Source organism: Fukomys damarensis, unplaced genomic scaffold (assembly GCF_012274545.1).
Source record: "Fukomys damarensis isolate Sample0158 unplaced genomic scaffold, DMR_v1.0_HiC HiC_scaffold_2, whole genome shotgun sequence".
Taxonomy (NCBI): Eukaryota; Metazoa; Chordata; class Mammalia; order Rodentia; family Bathyergidae; genus Fukomys; species Fukomys damarensis.
In genome coordinates, this window is record NW_022900914.1 from 47,115,564 (window position 1) to 47,134,956 (window position 19,393).

At 51.8% G+C, this 19,393-nt stretch overlaps 1 protein-coding gene across 22 annotated transcripts in view; it reads left to right on the top strand.

The window, feature by feature from the left end:
- The window catches only part of Dysf (dysferlin), a 220,703-nt gene that overhangs the window by 117,559 nt on the left and 83,751 nt on the right, over positions 1-19,393 (top strand). For all 22 annotated transcript variants that reach the window (XM_033764701.1, XM_010609623.3, XM_033764725.1 and 19 more), the window contains 2 exons: positions 12,512-12,605; positions 13,115-13,192. In XM_033764701.1, coding sequence (XP_033620592.1) covers positions 12,512-12,605; positions 13,115-13,192 — 172 coding nt within the window. The remainder of the gene's footprint in view (positions 1-12,511; positions 12,606-13,114; positions 13,193-19,393) is intronic.

The following is a 19,393-nucleotide window of genomic DNA, read 5'->3' on the forward strand; positions in this document are numbered from 1 at the left end:
GGGGGAGCAGAAATGGAAGGTTCTGATTGGCCATCCTGAGTCACGCCCCTACTCTGTGATTGGCAGAACCACCAGGTTGGGAGAGGAGCTTCTGAAAAGAAAAAAGAAAAAACAAAAACCAGACAAACCTGAACCAGTATTGGGCAAACTCAAGATAGCAGCCATAATGGCCGGGGATTTAGCTCAGTGGTTCCCCCGCCTGCCTTGTAAGCTCAAGGACCCGAGTTCGATCCCGATACCAAAAAAAAAAAAAAAAAAAAAAAACCTGCTACTTAATCAGACCTTCTCTCAAAAAAAAAAAAAAAAAAAAAAAAAACCCCAAAACAACCCCCCCTCAAAAAAACCCAGCAGCCATAGGACTGTATTCGTGAGCAGTAGGGAGCCAGTGTGGATTGTTGAGCAGAGGAGGGCTCTCTGGTCAGAGCTGGGCTTGAGGACCAGTAGTTTAGGTAGAGATCCAGACAGGAAATATGGGTGGGACCAAGTTAGAGAGAGATGGAGTTGTAGGATGTGTGGAGAAAAAAGTCAGAGGACCTCTGAGTCTCAGCTCAGTGGATGGAGGGGCCAGCCCAGGGCTGGGATGAGTTCACCGTTGGCCCTGACAAGTCTGACACACAGAGTATGGTGCTGTGTGAGGAAGACAGAGCTGGCGGCTGCCTGCCAGGCGGTTCAGAGCAGGCAGGTGGGAGGCGTGGGGAATGAACATCAGCCCGGAGGTGAGGGGCCAGCAGAGGAGGGGCCCCAAGGCTGAAGGTGCCCAGAGACACGTGGAAAGAAGCATGGATGAAGCTGGCTGAGACCTAGGGAGGGCGAGCAAGGCTGGGGGATCTACTGCCAAGCATTCATGGCTCAGTGACTGGGAGAATGGGGGAAACATTTCCCAGAAACAGCGAAACCAACTCATTTATTCTTTATGTGGGAGAAAATGTCATGAAGGATCCCTGAAATCAAGTGTCAAGTCAACAGACACGGGAAGGTGATGGACTGCAATTCAAGTGGGATTTTGCCTGTGATATGCGGGAGCCAGCACAGTGCAGCCCTGTGAGTGCAGGGAGAACTTGGCTGACACAGAGAACCAGAGGGAGACAGTGGTTTGAGAGGGTGGATCCCACATACCTGGAGTGGGAGGCCCACAGAGGTTTGGAAAGTCCTTAGGTGTGTCCTTCATTTGGACAGAGCCACAGGCCTATTCCACAGTAACTGTCTGGACCATTCTGTACCTGAGTGAACGGAGGCCCTGTCAGCCCCAGAACACTCACACTCCCTTTCCTGGTCATCTTATATGCTTCCTGCCAGGACTAAAGACAGCCGGGAGTCCCATCTGTGAGCCTCATTGTCCTGGTTCTAGGACATACTGATGTCCCAACAAGAGCCTGGGGCTAAAGGCCACCCTGCATCTTGGGGCAGATGGTCAGGTTTTTTTGGTGCCAGGATACAGCTGCTGTCCTAAGGGCCACTCCTTGCCCATCTGCTCTTAACGCAGTTGATGTACCTGGGGCAAGTGGTGGGGGGATGTAGAGGCTTCTAAGCGTGCAGGTGCACTTTGAATTCTGCTTCCCAGCTGTAGCCAGGTCACTCTTGCCTTCAGGGACTTTGTTACCTCACTCATGAAAGTGCCTGCTTCCTAGAATCATAAGGATTAACCGTGACTCAGGTGAAGAAGTGCTTCTCAGACTTCATGAACAAAGGAGCCACTGGGGGACCTTGTTAAAGTGCAGGCTCTGAGTCAGTGTCTGGGTGGGGCCTGAGAGTCTGCACCAACAAGGCTCTAGATCATGTAGTGCTGCTGGCCCAAGGACTATCTTCAAGTACATGGTACATCATGAAGATGAAGGATGAGGTCACATTAGCTCCCCCAGAGAGCGGTACTAGCTGTCCATACTGGCTAACGGTGTGTGGCCAGGGTCATGGAAAGAGTTAGACAACCTGCTGGCCCTGCTCCTTAGTGGGAGAAGCAATCGATCTCCTCGTGACCCCTCATCTAATGGTGGAGGCCTGGCCTGTGGGGAGCTCCTGTGTGATTAGGATGAGAGATTTTCACACGTGAGTGCAAATAAATACAACAAAGTCTGCATCTTTGAAGTGCTGGAGGGGGAATAAGTCATTCCAGGGTGACAGTGCCTAATAAGGGGGTGCTTCCTGGAAGAAGTTACCTTGAAGGATCCACAGAAGGAGTGGGAGTGAGGGCCAGGTAGTCTTTCTGGTAACCTGATGTTTTTGAATGGCTGGGTCTGAGGACCAGGCCTGTGTGGTGTCCTCTTGCCTCTTGACACCCTTCCCCAGCCTGTGTGTCCACTGGCAGGCTGGGCCTGGCTTGCCAGCTCCCCTCTGGAAGACGTCTCTTTGGAAGGCAGGCCCTGTCTGCTCATTAGCACGGGCAGCCTTTCCCTGAAGCCTTCTGCAAGGGCCAAGCCTGGCTCCCTGCACGGAGCGGGAGGCCCTGGCTCCATCTGCTAATCGTCTGCTGTCTCCATCCCTAGCATTATTTTATTTTCGTATTATTCTTTTTCCAGCTAATATCCTGGCATTCCCAAAGACACCGGGTTTCATAATCTTCCTGGCGTTCCCAGGGAGCTGGGAAGCGGAGCACAAAGCCGCTATTATAGCGTGTTCCATCCAGCCTCCCTCTCCTAGCCCCACACCCCTTGCTGCTGCCCGCAGCCACCACTGCCGGCCCCCACCCAGTCACCCCTTCCTGACGCCACAGGCCTCTCTGGGAACTCTGGTGACGGCTGGCGGGATGAGCTCACGGAATCTGTCCTGTCGCCCTTGCCCTGGACCTGCCCTCCTTGCGGGAGGATTTTTCCAAGCCTGCCTCTGGGCTTGGCCCTGAGTGTCGGGAAAGGTTTCCTGAGCTGCCTGAGCCTGGCAGGCAGGGAAGGAGACAAAGATGTCGTTGGCAACATGTGTTCATGGCCTTGGAGATATTTAGGCTGGGGGAACTTTCGGGTTCTGAAGGGGCTCTGCCTTCGCAGCTGCAGGACCTTTCTGAACTTGGATGCAAATGTGCGTGCGCGCGCGCGTGTGTGTGTGTGTGTGTGTGTGTGTGTGTGTGTGCATGCATATGCGTATGCATGGAATCTGCATGTGCATGGGATCTTGGGCATTTGTGCTTTTGTGTGTGTGTGTGTGTGTGTGATTGGTAAATTCTAATGTAAAATGTTTGGTTTTATCCACTTCTCCAGTGGATCTAGGATTCCAAAGATGGTAAGAATTGCTCAAATTTATTTAACCATGTGCCAAAAACCAGGCTGAGAGGTTTATGTGCATTTTCTCATTTTATTCTCATGATAACTTTAGAAAGCTGGATTCTATTGCTGGCCCCATTTTACAGTTGAGGGAAGTGAGGTTCTAGACCTGCACTGTCTAGTACAGCCACATGTGGTATTTAAAATCACATTTAAAGTAATACAAATAAGGAAATTAGGTTCCTGGTTAGACCTGACACATCTGAAGTACTTAGTAGCTGCACACATGGCTAATGCTGGCCACCACACTGGACAGTGCACCTTCAAGACAGCTATGTCACTGCAGAAAGATCTGCTGGACAGCGCTGCTCTATAACAGCCCTGAGCCCCAAATGTCACCACAGAAGACACTGAGGCTGAAGAAGGGGTTTGCAGAGCATGAGTCAGTACGAGAACCAACATCAAGACAGCTGGCTCTTCTGTCTCCCTTCTTCAGGTATCTCCTGACTACTGGCCAAACCACCAACTAGTGCTTTCATTCCTCCATTTCCAGTAGGGCAAAATGTCCCTCTTCCCCAGTAGAGGCCCCTTTTGGATGAGGTCCTAGGAAGGGGGTGTTTGATGTGGCAGGCTTCTGGGAAGCTAGCCAGAGCCCTTGGCCCTGTTCCTTGTCCCCTTCTTATAGCCAGGCAGCATGGTCTTCCTGGGACAGTCAGGCAGCTGGAGGAATCTGCCCGCACCTCGGCGACCTCCCACTCAGGGAAGCCTGAAGCTGTCTGGCAGAGGCCTGAGTAATGGCCTGAAGAAAGAGGGGTCCCAGGCCCAGGCCAGGGGCAGGGAAGGGCATCTGGGAGTTGGAAGTGGTGGGAAGGGGGTCAGGGAGAGGCAGGTGCCAGAGTAGAGTACCTGGAGATCTGTGCCGGCTGAAAGGAGGTCAGATGTGGGTAAGCAGAGGGGGATACATCTCTGGACCTGGACGAAGCTGTGCAGTGTGCCCAGTACTGAGGTCCAACTCTTAGAGCCGGCGCTTCGACCAAGGATAGTGTGTGGGAGGTACAAGGGTTCCCCTTGTTAGTCACCCAGGCCCGTGGCTGGAGCTAAGCTGTTGGAAGGGAGCTCTGTGCACCTCTGCTTTCTTGCGTATGTGAACTGAGCACCTGTACCATACCTGACATTGTGTAGCACCCCACTGAGGGAGAGGTCCTCTGACTCACCTGCTGTCCACAGTGAAGGAAAACTTGGGTTTATCCTCTAAACATGTGGACCTCAGGTCTGTCTTGCTGCGATCTGGATGCCAAAATCGGGGTATCTGTTTGTTGGGTGAACACATTGGGTGTCCCCATGTATGTCATTGTGCATTATGGTCTTCATCCACTCTTGCTAGAGTGATGGTACGATTTATTGACTGGAGGGTCACTGTTAGTATTCATGCCAGGAAAACAGACATACGTAGGACCATTCCAGACAAACTGGGACATAGAATTGTCCTGATTACTGAAGCACTCTGGCATGGGATAAAACCTGCTGCAGGGTTCTTTGCAACCTCCACATGTGGAGAAGTGGAAACCCTAGAGGGACACACACACACACACACACACACACACACACACACACACTTGCGCCAGCCTACACGTGGCATTGTGGATTCTCCAGGTTTCCTGATTCCACTCCCAGATCCCCGGAGGTAGCCGATAGTTTTGCAAGGAGTTTAGCAGCTGCTTCCAAGTCCTGGCTCCAGCTGTAAATTAAATGGGGTTGCACCCTTGCCTGCTATTCCACTTAAGGTTACAATCAGCCCTGATTAGGAAGGGAGATCTGTGTGTTCCAGAGTCCCATTCCATCTTTCAAAGTGTCCTCCTCCTTTGGCCTGGCCTGTCAGCCTGTGTGGGATTTCCCTGTAGGCCAAGGCTGGGGCAGCCAGGGCGGTGAAGTGGGTCCTGGCTCCTTACAACCCTGATTTGGCGCTTAGCCCTCTGCAGCTCCAGAGTCCAGGGTAGGTTCTCTGAGCTCTGATAGGGAAGCAGTTGTTTGGGAAAACCCCGGAGGGTGGGCAGGGAGATCTGCCAGCCCATGTGCCGTGTAAGCGCAGGGAAGGAATTAACCTCTCTGGCCCAGTTGTCTCACTTATCAGATGATGATAATAATGGCACAGCAAAAATAATTACCTCCTCTTCTAGAGCAGAGGTTGGCAAACTATGGCCCACAGGCCAAATCTGGCTTCCTGCCTACTTTTGTGAATAAGGCAACCTTGGCCCACAGCCAGTCTCATCCCCTCATGTATTGTCTGTGGCCACTTTTTCAATGCATTGGCAGCTGAGTTAAATAGTTGTAACAGAGACTAGACAACCCACAAGGGCGGAAGTATTTACTACCTGGCCTTTTGTGGACCACATTTGTCAGCCCCTGTTTAGGGCACGTATCACGTTAGCCATCATTGCCAGCTCTGTTTACACATTATCTCATTTAACCAATCCTAGAAAGGCAGGTTCTATTAGTAATCTCGCTTGACAGATAAGCCGACTAAGGCATGGAGAAGACAAGTTAATAATTTGCCATTTATTTTGTCAAGTGAGTATTGTGAAAATATCTGATGGATAATGGCCAGGTTGTGCAGGGTTTGTGGTGCTTTATCCTAAGTGTCACATGACTTGAACATCCTAGCAAAACCTTAGTGAAGGCACAGTGAAGACGGGGAAGACCTGGCAGGTCACCTGAGGGCTGTGCTGGTGAGTGCTTAACAACTAGCTCTTCAGAAAAAGTGTGACAATGCCTGGGCCTGGTTTGGCACATCTGCTGATTTCCATGGTGTAAATAGCCCTGCACTGGCTGATTTCAAGCTAGCAATGTGGTACCACTGCCCTTGGAATCAGGAAGGGCAGGCGACTCTGAGATGTTAGACTTGGTAGGATTTCATTACCCGGAGATACTATACATACATCGCTAGCCTCAGTTGGAGAGAGAATAGCAAAGTTACTAAAACAGGTTGTGTTTTAATACTCACTTTTGCTTTTTTTTCATATAATTTCTTGAGTTGTAAATTTATATGCTTTAATTTTTAGTAATGGCTATGTTTAACAACTGACAACTGATTCCTGAAACCACAGCATGTTCTTGTGAGCCATGCTAGCCAGTTCTAACACCTGCTGTTCTCCGGGTCCCTTGATCCTGTTTGCACAAGTTGGGAGGGGACAGCCCCCAGCTGTAGTGCCCTTTCCAAGAGCCATGTCACATGTCCTCTCATCTTGTGTAGTGGATCCTTCCATAAGGTGAAGAAGGGCAGCCACCCCTTGTCCATATTCATCTGTTTGACCTGCTGGGCTGGGAGAGCTCTGTGTCTCCCTGGTAGCCCCCTGACATGCTTCTAAGCCCTGTTGGTTCCTCCCCGGACACCATGTGTGGCTGTTCCTGCCTGCTCAGCTCGTGTCTTTTTGTTGTGTCCACCTCTGCTCTTGCCCCCTCCATCTTCCTCTTGCCTCCCCTTCATAGATCCTGAGGCAGACCTCACGTTTAGGACCAGGCACCACCGCTACAGGGAGGAGCAGCATATACGACAAACCATGCGTGATGCACAAGGGCTCTCAGACATGAGACTGGCCTTCCTGTTGGTGTTGATCCTATTTGGGTGGTGAGGAGTCTCCCTTATGGGCTGTGCAGTTTCCTACCTCCTCCTGGCTAAGGTCCTTGGAGGTCAGCCCCAGGCTGGCTCAGGTGGGTTTAGACATTGGCTCTAGGGTACCCTGGGAAGCCTAGCAGCATCTCTGAGGAGAGTTTCTTGCACTCATACCTCAGACTTCTCCAGGATCTGTGGCCTCCTGCTGGCAGCAGTGGGTTGGAGGCCTCCCAGGCCTGGGTGAGCAGCAAGATCCCTTACGCAGCTTGCCCCAGGACAGAGTGCGTGGCCACAGACCGCGTGGCTGCCAGCCCCCGCCTGGGAGTCGCCAGCATGAGCTATGGGGGCAGGAATGTGATTGTGGGAAACCCAATGCCCTGGGCCTGGCCCTGGGGCTGGGCAAGAGTGTGCGTGAGGGATAGGCAGGCAGAAACCAGAGCTTCTTCTCCCCTACGGTCTGGCTGGCTTTGCGCAAGGTCCATGGGAGCCCTGGCTTCTAGCCTCACCCCTCCAGCTGAGCTGTTCCCATTCTTCCCTTGGGCAGTGCCTCTCCCCTCTTCCAGGAAGCCTTCCTAAGTGGGACCTTCGGACTCTTGCCATGGTAGTGTCAGAGCCTGACCTCCTCAGGCCAGGAGATGCTGTCTGATGTGTGCTCTTCCATCTCTGGCCCTGGGACCTTACGTCTTAGTGCTGCACATGTAACTCAGGGAAAGGAAATGCTTGTGGTTCATTTCTCAGGCTAAGTCTTCATTAGATGCTGATTAAGTGCTGGAAACTGGGCTGGGTGTGTGTGATAAAGGACTGTGTATGCCTCACCTAGGTACGTGGAAGATGGGTGCAGGAAGAAGTTGGGGGAACCTGGGGAGAGGCTGCTGATGTGGGCTGGGTAGTCAAGGAGTACCCACGCCTCAGCGACGAGTTTGTAGAAGGAGGAGCTGTGTTAGCTCAGTTGGGAGGGTGTGCCAAAAGGAGAAGACAGCCTGGGCAAAGGTCTTGTGACAGAGAGAAGACGCTAGATCCAAAACATTTAAAGAAGACTTGGAGGAAAGAAGTGATGGTGAGGATGCGGGCATAGTTTAAGGCGGTATTGCAGAGATGGCAGAGTTAAGCTGATGTTGTTAGTACTGTTTACTGGGTGCCAGATACCTGTCGAGGCTATGGCTGTGTCATTTGATTTTAGTGGTTCTCCACTGGGGACAATCCCCTTCCCCGAGGGACACTTGGAAATGTCTAGAGACTTTTCTGGTAGCCATAACCCAGTGGAGAGGCCACTGGCATCTATTAGCTGGGGCCAGAGATGTTGCTAAATACATTACAGTGCACAGGTCAATCCCACAATAAGGAATATTTTAGCCCCAAATGCCAGTAGTAGTGAAGTTAATACCCCTGCATTCCATAATAGCCCAATATGGTGTGCATTATTACAGTTACCACTTTACAGAGAGGAAACTGAGTCTCAGGAACGTCTCTCATGCCAGCTGCCCTTCCCCTACCTCAGGCAAGGGACCCTTCCTCTCCCGCTTCCTGGCGCTGCATGCAGCCTGGACATCCTGCACATGGAGCTTCGGGGATGTGAAATGGCTGTGTCACCTAGATTTTCTGCTCTGCACTCATGAAATGGGGCTACCCATCAGTAATTTTATGCTACAACCACTGGCCTCTCTTTTGTCATGCAGGTAGGCTGCTTTGCCTATGAGGGACTTGTATTCAGGCTCCAGAGTGGAAGGTGTAATAGCTCCTCTTTAGAAGGCCGTGGGGAGTCAGCCGTTAGACTAGTCCTGGATTGAAGCCCATGGAGCTGTGCTGCTGAATGTAACTAGGTAGCTACACTGAACCTTTCACTGTCACCTCCAGTGGACACCTCCACCATCACCTCACCTCTAACGAGTTTCTCTGGGGATCCCTTGAGTTATGCTCAGCCCTTAAGAAAGTTTCTATAGCCCCAAACTCTTCACTCCAGGAAAGGGGCAGTGGTGTGATGAGGACATGTGGATTGGGAGAACACACTTTGGATTTAGTTCATTGATTCAGGAATATTTCTGGAGGGCCTCTCTGTGCCAGGCACTGTAGTAGGTGCTAGGGACACAGTAGAGTCCTCTTGGAGCCTACATTCTGTGAGTGAGGTAGACCTTAACCAGAAAGGTTAATATATCAAACATCTGTGCCACAGGGAAAACAAAGTCACAAAAGAGGTTTGAGAATGCCTTTCTGTGGGGTGTGTGTAGCAGTAGGGTGAGTGTGGGGTATGTGTGATGCTGCATGTGTTAGAGTGAGATTTTTGATAGGGTGGTCAGGGAAGGCCTCTCTGAGGAGGTGATGTTGTCTACATGTGTAGAAATCTCCATTTCCAACTTGAATGCATAAAGTAAGTTTCCAGTGAACATCTGGATTCTAGGCTCTTGGTAGAAACCTCACAGCACTTTCAGTGGGAGGAGACACAAGCACACCGGCATTCACACCTCAGTAAGCTGGCAGGTACAGTGACAGGGAAGATCGGGGTACTGCGGCTGTGCATGGGAGGGCTGCCTGAGTCATCCTTAAAGAGGAGACTGGGTGTCTGAGGAAAAGGCCAGAGAAATCCTGGGGCAGGGAGAAGGACATGCAAGAGGGCTTCAGAGTGTCCCTGCTGCTTGAATGTGGGGGTTGTAGGTTGTGGGGGAGTGTCTGGGCTACCAGTGACTCAATCCAGAGGCTGTGGTGGGCCAGGAGGGAGGGTGGACTCCCCTCTGCACCCGGGTGGTCTCCCAGGAGGGTCAGTGCCGGAGGATATAAAGATGCTGGCCAGCTGTGTGGGTAGAATTCTGCTCAGATGTGAATGAAGGCAGCTTGGGGTGAGGGCTTTATTGTGAGAGGGTAAGCTGATGGCTGCTTCTCTGCCTGGCTCTTGGGGTGTGTCTGCCCTGCTGTCAAGACAACTTTCTTCCCAGAAATCCTGTGTGTCTCTTTGAGGAGGAGAGGGAGGCATTAGGGCCACACGTGGGTGGCTGATGGTGGGGTGACCCATGGGTTCACCTGCATGGCTGGACCCCTGTGGAGGCAGGCCAGGTGGAGGAGTCCACATAGTGTGGGGCATTCCCAGAGGTGATTCTGGTTGCTCCTCTGAAGGATGGTCATTCTTAGGGCCAAAGCTGCTGTGGGCCAGGCCCTGGGCTAGGCCTGAGGTACCTGGCCCCAGCTCTTGTGACAGCCCCAGGCAGGGGGACACATCTTCTGATTGCAGGCAGGAGATCCTACCCTTGGACAGGGACCCAGAAAGTGTTGCCAGAGCTCCAGACGAAGGCTGTGTGGTCAGAGTAGTGTTGATGGAGATGGGAGGGAAGGCCATGCAGAGAAAGTGAGAGGTGAGTGGGGACGTGAGCTGGCAGCCATTCTCGAGCAGGGAGGTCCCTGAAGGCAGCCTTGAGGGAGAGATAAATTATGGGGCCCATGGAGCTAGGCAGCCTCCCCTGAGCTCATCCCAGCACCTGCCTACCTGCAGGACATCTATGTGGGGCAGGACAAAGAGGACTGAGAAGCCCTCACCCTCTTCACCTGCATCCATTCCTTACCCCACTCCCTCCCTCATACTCTTCTGCCAACAGTCAAAGGTTCCACTGAGGCAGGGTGACATGTATTGTAACCAAGTGCTGACCAAGCCCTGTTTCCAGCGTCCTGATCTGCCTTTCTTGGTGTCCTTGCATCTCATACCTGGATGGCCTGCTGGGACCCCAGCTGTGGGTCTGTGTTTGGCCTCAAAGAGCTGCGTATCCTGCAGCTGGGAGGGGTGCTCTGTGGCCATTAGCTGGACTTGATGCTCACCCTGGCAGGATGAGCCCCTGAAGCAATGGCCAGGCCAAATGCCTCTCCAGGCAGGAACTCAGGACTCCTGGGATCTACAGCTGCCAGGGAGAGGGGATATCAGGCACTGTGGCCTTTGGGTCTTTCCCTATAGTATGACATCCCTCCATGTGGGGTGTGTGTGTGTGTGTGTGTGCGTGACAGAGAGAGAGAGAGAGAGAGAGGGAGGGAGGGACCTATAAGACACCACTGCTGCTGGAAGCACTGGGAGGCACTTGCCTCATTGATTTTGGTTTCTGCCTTGTTTGTGGCTCCTTACTGAAACATTCACTTTCCAGCTTCCTGAAATAATTGTGGACAAAATGAGACATATGAGTAGCATCCCCCAGACAACTACAAGCTGCTCAGTTTATGATATTCCTTTCCTATAAGGCTTGTGCCTTATTTCTCTAGGGTCATTAATAGCGTACATTTATTAAGCATTTGCTATGTGCCAGGAAGTGTTTGGAGAACTATACATTTTCTGTCTTCAAAACAACTCTCTGAGGTAGGTACTGTACAGTGATCTCAAATTTACAACGAGATTGATGAAGAGAAGTTAAGTAACTTGTCCAAAGCCACACAACCAGTTAATGGAAGGGCCAGAATTGTAGCCCAAGTGATCTGGCTTTAGAGCCATGTTGAAATTGTGGCCACATTAAGGGTAAGGGTCAGAAATGAGGCTGTCCTGTGCTGGGAGCGAGGCTCACCCACTTGCAGCAGGATCTCATGAGTCCACCAGGAGTGTAAAGAAACATGTCTTTCCTGTATGTGTCCCACGGGCCCTTTGCGGGGTGGAGTAGAGGATGACCCCTTCCTTTAGGATGGCATTTCCTGTTTCCTCAAGCGACCAAGGCAGGCTTTACCTAAGTGCCCCAAAGTGTCCTGAGAGGGGAAGGCTGCAGGATTGATGGCTCTCTGGCAGGGGTTGCATGCAGTGTCAGTAGGTGTGAGTGTAGGGCAGCTCTAAGGAACATGACCTGCCTGGAGTGAGGGTTGGTTTGGGGGAAAAATCAAGCTTCAGAGTCAGGTGGGGAAGATGAGGCAGATTGTAGGGTTCAAAGTAACCTTCAGCTGTGAGAGCCATGGAGGATTCAGGCTGGGAACCAGGTAGATGCTGGGTCATGGGGCTGGTTCTTCATGGGGTGGGTGGTTAGGAGTGGGAGGACAGCCATGTAGGAGTGTCTGGGGCTAGGCCCGAGGGTGGGCACGGTTTGTAGAGAAGGGACACAGAGCAGCAGTAGGGTATTGTATTTGGAGGCACAAGTGCTTTATATTTGGGGGCACCTTGCAATTCCAGGGTGAGGGAGAGAAGTTGAGATCCCTGGCACATGGTTCTATCCAGGGTGGAAGTCAAGGCTGCCTGGCAGGAAGAACTGGTAACTGAGGGCGGATATGCAGTGCAGTTTCTCTTGGCACTTGAGAGCTGGCTCGGAGCCTAGATATCCCTGGCACTGACATTGTCTCTGAGTGCACAGGGAATGGACAGAGCTGGGGGCCTGGAGATGCTGGCCTGGAACCTCCGGACTCTGGTTCTGCTGGACTCACCTCTAATGAGGAAATCCCCATTTGATTCTGCCCTGGAGCAGTCCTTAGAGTTCTCTCATCTATCAAACTCTAAACATTTTGGCTGAAACAACTCAGAATTCCTCTCTGGAGTGTTTGGTCTTCAGTATAGTGGCAGAAGCATTTCCCAGTCTTCTGGTGCTTTGGTGTTGGGATCTAGTGATGCTGTAGGATTTCCTTCAGAGAGAAATGAGAGGCCAGTATCCCTGCTTTGAGCAGCTGAGGAGTGTTGTCTAGGAGTCTCCTGGCCCTGGAGACCTAACTCTCTCGGTCAATCTCCCCAAATCCCCCAGACTCTGGGGTCAGAACCTGCCATGCTTTGTGTCTCCAGGGTGGTGTGGTGGATGACAGAAGTGAAGATTCCATGTCTGTCTCCACCTTGAGCTTTGGCGTGAACAGACCCACAATTTCCTGCATCTTCGACTGTAAGTGCTGCTCTGAGGTATTTACAGGGGTGATATGGGTGTGTAACCTTACACTTCTGTTTGTATGGGGTTATGTGGTCAGGAGCATGTGTCAGGGCTCCGGATCACTGTGTGTGTGCCCTCTTTGGTGGGTTTGTCTTTTGGTGTATGTGGGTACATGTCTGTGAATGTGAAGTATGCATCAACTCTGGTTTGAGATTAGGCATGCAAGGCCCTGTGCGTTGTGCCCCTGCCCTTGTCAACTACTTGGCCTCTCCTCCTCTCCTTCCCTGTGTTCCCCCACTCCCCTACCTCTGACCTGGCCAAAGCACATAGCACTCTGCTGTCTGTCTTTGACCTCTGGTTTGTCCTTCTGACTTTGAGAGGCTCCGTCTTGCATAGTGGCCTGTGTCATTTCCATCTTTCAGCCTCCCTGTCTGCAGCCCTTTCCAGGGACAGACCCCATCCTTTAAGCCCCTTCTCTTAGTCCCAGCCCTTACCCTGGCATCTCTGCTTCCTCCTCGGTGAAGATGGGAATCGCTACCATCTCCGTTGCTACATGTACCAGGCCCGGGACCTGCCTGCGATGGACAAGGACTCTTTTTCTGGTAGGTGAGAGAGAGGGAGGAATTTCAGGGATCGCAGCACTGCCAGTGGAGATGTTGGGCCTGTGGGTATCAGGGAATGTGGCCTCAGAGGTCTCCTCATTGGTGGGTGCTATTGTATTTGCTGGCTGGTTTGATGCTGTTGTTTGCTGGATGCTGTTGCCAGGGTTGTGCCCTTCTGGGCATCAGGTACAGCAGCTCTTGGTCCACTTGATGCCTCTGCAGGGTTTGACTTACTCTGCCATTCCTGCCTGCCAGAGGGGGAAGCCTCTTTGGCCTTGGCTTTCAGGCTGCCACTCTCTCCTGGGCCCTCTTTGTCTGTCCATCCTTCATTGTATAAATCATGATTATCCTGTTAAATTTGTCCTGTCCACACCCAACTCCCTGAGGTCCTGCCCCATCCAGATCCAGACTCCTTTGCATTTCCGGCCTTGACTGGGGTTCCTTACCCAGGCTGCCCATTACCCAGGTGGCCGCACATCAGTGTCTCAGCCCTGTGGATTCCAGCTCTGAATCTCTCAGATCTATTCCTTTTTCTTCGGTATCATGTTGTCATATCACCCCAGCCTTACCACTTCTTATCAGGACACTTTCTGGTCTCCTGGCCTCCCTGCATCCTTCCACAGTGCCCTGAACATACCTGACACATCACTCCCCTGATTTCAGAGGGAGATCCTGGCAGATGGCTCCCCACTTCTCAGCCTAGCAGATGAGTCTTGGAGATATGGCTCCCACGGACCTCACCCGTTTCCACTTGTGCTCAGTCTCCTCTATCCACTGACTCCAGCCCCACTAGCTTTCCCATGTTTGCCAGCCTCTTCTGTGTGCTGGTCCTTTACTCAGTGTCGTCTTTGCCCAGAATGCATTTCCTCCCTAATTGTAACTCAGTGAACTCCTAGCCATCCTTCATCCCAGCCCAGTTGCCCGCTGACTCTTTCCTGAGGTGAGCTGGTTGCACTTTCCTCAGTGCTTAGCCGGCATTTCTCTCAGAGACCTTACCCAATGCAGAGACCAGCGTAGTCTCTCTGCCAGAGTCTTCCCACTTGGACTGTGAGCCTTTGTCTTCCCTCTGAGCCCACAGCACTGGGTATCTCAAGAATGAACTCTTGCTGAGTACTCACTGTGTGCCCTGGCACCACACTGACAGTATTTTATGTGACCCTTGCAGCACCCCACGAGGGAGGTGTTTGACCACTGTTTGACAAGTGAAGAAATGGAGATGCAGAGAGGTTCACTAAATTGCTTGAGTTGACATAGCTGTCAGGTGACAGAGCTGAGAACTGAAGCCGAGGCCACCTCCCATTGAATGCATGTTCCTCGGCCGAGTAGGATCAAGTTCCATGTGAGTGGCCTCCTGGTCACAGACTGCTCTGCAGCTTATAGCTGTGTGCCTTTGTCCTTCCTGTGCCACTCCCCTCCCTCGTGGGGACCAGTCTTTTCCCTCCTCCCTACCAGCATAGTTCCCTACGAGCAGTTTCTGGCCTTCTACCCCATGCAGACACTCTAGGACATGTGTTCAGGGCTCTGACCAATGGAACTTACCCTGAGAGAAAGAAATGTACTAATTCACAGCCCTGCTTCCTTTCTTTTCCAGAGAGGCCATGAGGGGCCAGGTGGAGGCCAGGGTAAGGTCCCTTGTCCCTTACATGCCTGATAGGCTGAGAACCTGTGGAGTGGGAAGTTCTCCTTGGGACCAGTGTGGGGAGCCAGTGCTCAGTCTGGGGACTGCAGTGCCCGGGTCAGCCTGGCACCGGCTTGTGGCGAAGTCACACTTTCCATCCTGGCCTCAGCCCCTCCCCCAGATAAACATCCCAGGAGCTTTGAGGGCACTGCCCAGGGCTTCCTCAGAGGCCACTGGCTTCTGAATGAAAGGCCCGATTGAGCAGCTGCTGGAAAGGAAAACAGCAGCCAACACGGGGGAACCTATAAAACCCAGAGTGTTTATTTTCACTCCCAAACCCTAAACCGAAGCAATTTCTCCCCTGGAACTGACCCTGGGGTGGCTGGCGGCCTGAGACTATGCACGGCCACCGGCTGGCATTTCTCTGAGGAAACTCATGTGTGAATCCGGAATGTCTGGGGCCAGGGGAGGGTCTAGCACTGTCTGCCTCTGGGAGTAGCTTCCAGCTGCCTGTTAATGTCTGGTGCAGTGGGACCCTCTGGGAATGCACTCCTGACACCAACCCTGGTGCTCTGGGTCTTTCCTGGGTTTTTATGTTTTCATAAGCTCTGCTTGTCCCCCTGTGGTGGGCTTTGGGGTGGTGTGGTGGCTGAGAGCCCACATTTGCTCTCTCTCCTTGGCTAAGAAGCTGGGGGTGGGGTGTGCAGGAGGTGCCCAGGAGACACTTGTTGGGCAATATTGAATTTGGGAGTAGGAGGCTCTTGTGGAGTCATTGTTATCCAGGTGACCTGAGGATTGAGCTTTTGGTGGGTGTTGGGCCAGTGGCCAGATGGAGTCTCTGGACTCATGGCAGGATGTCTGTGGCATGAGGTTGCGTTTATGAGTCTTTATGTGCATGTCTTGCACAGTGATTAGGCACATAATGTGAGATACTGCTCATTCTGATGACTTTTCATTGCATTGGGATGGACTTGCCACTGTCTAGGAATATCTCTTGAGCATCTATTGCACCTATTGGCTTTGCTTTGGATGAAAAGTGGTCACTAGAGAAGATTATAAACCACTCACCATCTACACTATACCTAGCTCTGCCCTGCCTACCCTAGAATTCTGGACCGGGTAGCATTGCTTCCCTAAACATGCCTAGGCTGGGTTGCTCTTCAATACAGACTGATAATTTTCAAGGGGAGTCCAGGGAAAGTCCAAGCGGAGTCAAAGAGAAGTGGTCTGCTTTGCTTGCCTCCTGCTGAGAACCACTTTTGGGTTGGATGGAGCCATAGCTCTGTTAAAGAATTGTTACCCTCTGACAGATGGGGATACTGGGTAGCCCTCTGGTGATATCACCACATGACAGGGGATGTCCCTAAGATGGAGGAACCCAGAAATACCTCTTCAAAAGTCTCACAGGTCATTGTGCTCATGGGGGTTATCAAATCAGTGAGAGATGGCTAGGAGACCAGATGCCATGATACTAAGTTATGGGCTGGGAAATCTGTCGAGAAATCTGAAGGTCCTGTTTCCTCTTTGCTGGCCCCTGGCTGTTGGGAGATCAATGCTGTGTGCCAGTCTGAAGGTCCTGAGAGGTGTTCTTGCCAGGCCAGGCCACAGTGAAGTCTAATAAATCATGGCTACCCCATGGTACCCATGGTACTACTTCTTGGTGACTTTTAGTGCCCCCCCCATCATCTAGACTCTGTTATTGGGTGGTTCTGGGGAATTCTTGCTTTTGGTATTCTCATGCCTGGCTTCTGGTTATCTCCACCACTCCCAAGCATGGCTTTTTGCTCAGGTTAACTGTGGCTGGGACAATCTACCCAACGAGCGGAAGGACGTATTTTCCAAAGTGCTCCAGAGACTTGTGAAATGCTCCACTTATAAAGGGTTCCTGAATGAGAGGGACCAGCAGATGGCTTACAGATTTACAATGCATGTTGGCATAGGAGGCTGACAGAGGCTGTTTAACCTGTTGAAATACTTCTTAGCTCTCTGGAGAACCAGGAACCACCAGCCGACTAGATTCAGTCCACATTGCTTAGCTTGAGTCTAGCAATGTTTGCTATTCCCCAACTCCTACCCAGTCTTCCTACCCTGGGTGCCTCCCTTCTTTTTCTCACCCCAGTGCCCACCCTCTGTGGTGTTTTTTCCTGTGGTATGCTGTGTGCCTGGAAGTTTCCTTTTTCTGTGGTCTATGTTGGCCACTTCCTTACTTTTTTTTTTTTTTTTTTTTGGTACTGGGGATTGAACTCAGATCCTTCTGTTTGCAAGGCGGGCGACAGAACCACTAAACTAGATCCCTGGCTCCACCTCCTTACTCTTGAGACTCAGGGTAGGGGATGTCCTTTGGGAAGCCTGACTTGATGTCACCAGGCTACACTGGACACCCCCACCCTTGCACCTGTGTGTTCCACTATTAAGTTGCTTACCACCTTGCCCTGGCATTCCAAGTGTTTAGATATGGTTTCCAATCAGCAGTCACATCAATAGCTTGGATTGTGTCTAGAACTATGCTAATAACCACAAGGTAGGCAATCAATGCTTGTATATTGAATGAATGATGTATTACACATAATGTTAGAATGAATGTTTTTGTACATACCCTTTGGTTAATTTGGATAAGTCCCAGAAATATGGGGAAAAGGGTATAGACAGTTTGATGTTTTTCAGGGCATATTGCCCAATTGCTTTTCAGAAGGGTTGCTGAATTGCTTCCAGCAATAAAAGAGAATACTTATTTCATCAACTATTTGCCAACAGTGTTTGATAATTTTAAGCAATTTTTCTTAATTTTATGGAAAAATATTGCTGTAGGATAGTTTTAATTTGCATAACCTTGATTACTAGCAATCTATTCCCCCTCCCCTTCTATGAATGGGGCATGTAAAGAGTACTGGACTAGGAAGCAGGGAGCTGGTCTTGGCCACCTGTGATTGTGGGCTAATGACTTCACCTTCTTAGGACAAAACTCCCTCTTCTGACAAATGTAGTGACATCATCTGCCTTGTCCCCACACTGATGGTCTTGTCTGGGAAGGTCCTTCGTGGGAAGGACCATGAGAAAAACTTAGCTTATCAATTACAGAAGTCATCCCTGGAGATCCAGGAAGGTCTGAGCAGCAGGGGTGGGCCCAGACAGCCCCCTGCAGAGGTCTGGATTCAGCCAGATAATCATAGCCTGGGGCTTGCTGACTGGTCCCTGGCTCTCTTGTGGCCAGGGAGTCTGGTGGAGTCCTTGTGTACTCATGGCTGGATCCTTCCTAGGGCACCTTGTGGTTCTCAGCGAGCTCCCATTCAAACGCCCCTGACTTGGAGAGTGTGGGCCTTGGAGAGCCCTAGGTGGGAATGGATGTGGTCACCAGCCCACCTTCCTTTCCACCTCTTTTAGGAAGCCCCTGCTTCCTCCTCTTGGCTTCTGTGCGAGAAGGTGTCTGTGCATCCGACTACCTTGCCATAGCCACATCACCCCTGTGTTTTTTAGGGGAGGAGGGAATGGGCCCTGTTGGGGGAGAGTCCAGGCCCCAGCACACAGTAGCCCAGTGTCTGAGGCCCTAGGCCTCCAGGCCTGCTCTTTACAATGCCTTTGTTGTGTTTTTTCCTCCCATGGGCGGGTGGGGCACGTGTGTGGGTCTGGGTGAGTTTTGTTTGAAAACTACACTCCCTGTCGTCCCCCCCGCCTCCCCCTAGCGCTGAGCTCATTGCCTGAGTTGATGGGGTTGCTGGAAAGAGTTGGCCTGCTCAGGGGGCCAGCGTGGGGGGTGCTGCCAACACCAATACAGCGTGCATAGCCGCTACAATGTGCAATTGTGATCTTTGTGTAAACGCGGTTGGTCTGGGGCCCGCACGCTTATAAAAATAAAGCATTGGGAAGCACGGGGGGCGGGAACAAAAGGGGCTTTTTTGCCGGCTCTCTAATATGGTTTTATTTATCGGAACGCGCCCTCCTTCCCTTACTGGAACTGGGAGAGGTTCTCTGCCGAGAGCTTGGAGCTGATGGTATCACAGCCAGACGGTTTCATTAAATGCACAGACGCCGCCAGGCCCTGCCAGGGGCAGAAGGCAAAGGGCTCAGGGCCAGCCTTGCCAGGGATGGTGCATGGAAGGAGGAGCCCTGTGCCAGGGAGGCTCTCCCTGGGTGGGGGTGGCGAGACATGGTGGCATTTCTCTTCTTCCCTTCCTCTGCCAAGGGCCTCCCATTGCCTTCTTCTACCCCCAGAATCAGAGCCAAAATCAATTTCCTGCAGGAAGCCCTCCGTGATTGGCTGTACTATGCTTTTGTACCTGAGCCAGTGGGCTGGTCCCAGGCTGGTGGCTATTTCCCCTTAGCCTAAACCAGCATTGGTCAGCCAGTGGGTAACCATGGCTTCTGTCCCTCAATCTTACTCTCAGACCCTGCTATTTCCACCCTTTAATGGGAGTCTTGCCATTGCCCACTTTTCCTTCCCACCTCTCTTACAATTACTCTCTGACAATCCTTCTCTCTGTTACCTCTTGTGTGGTGGCTCCTGGGTCTCTCTGTGGCCAGGTAGCCTGTCTTGCTCTTCTCTGTTTATTTTGGGAGGGCTGTCTCCCCATCCAACCCCGAGGATT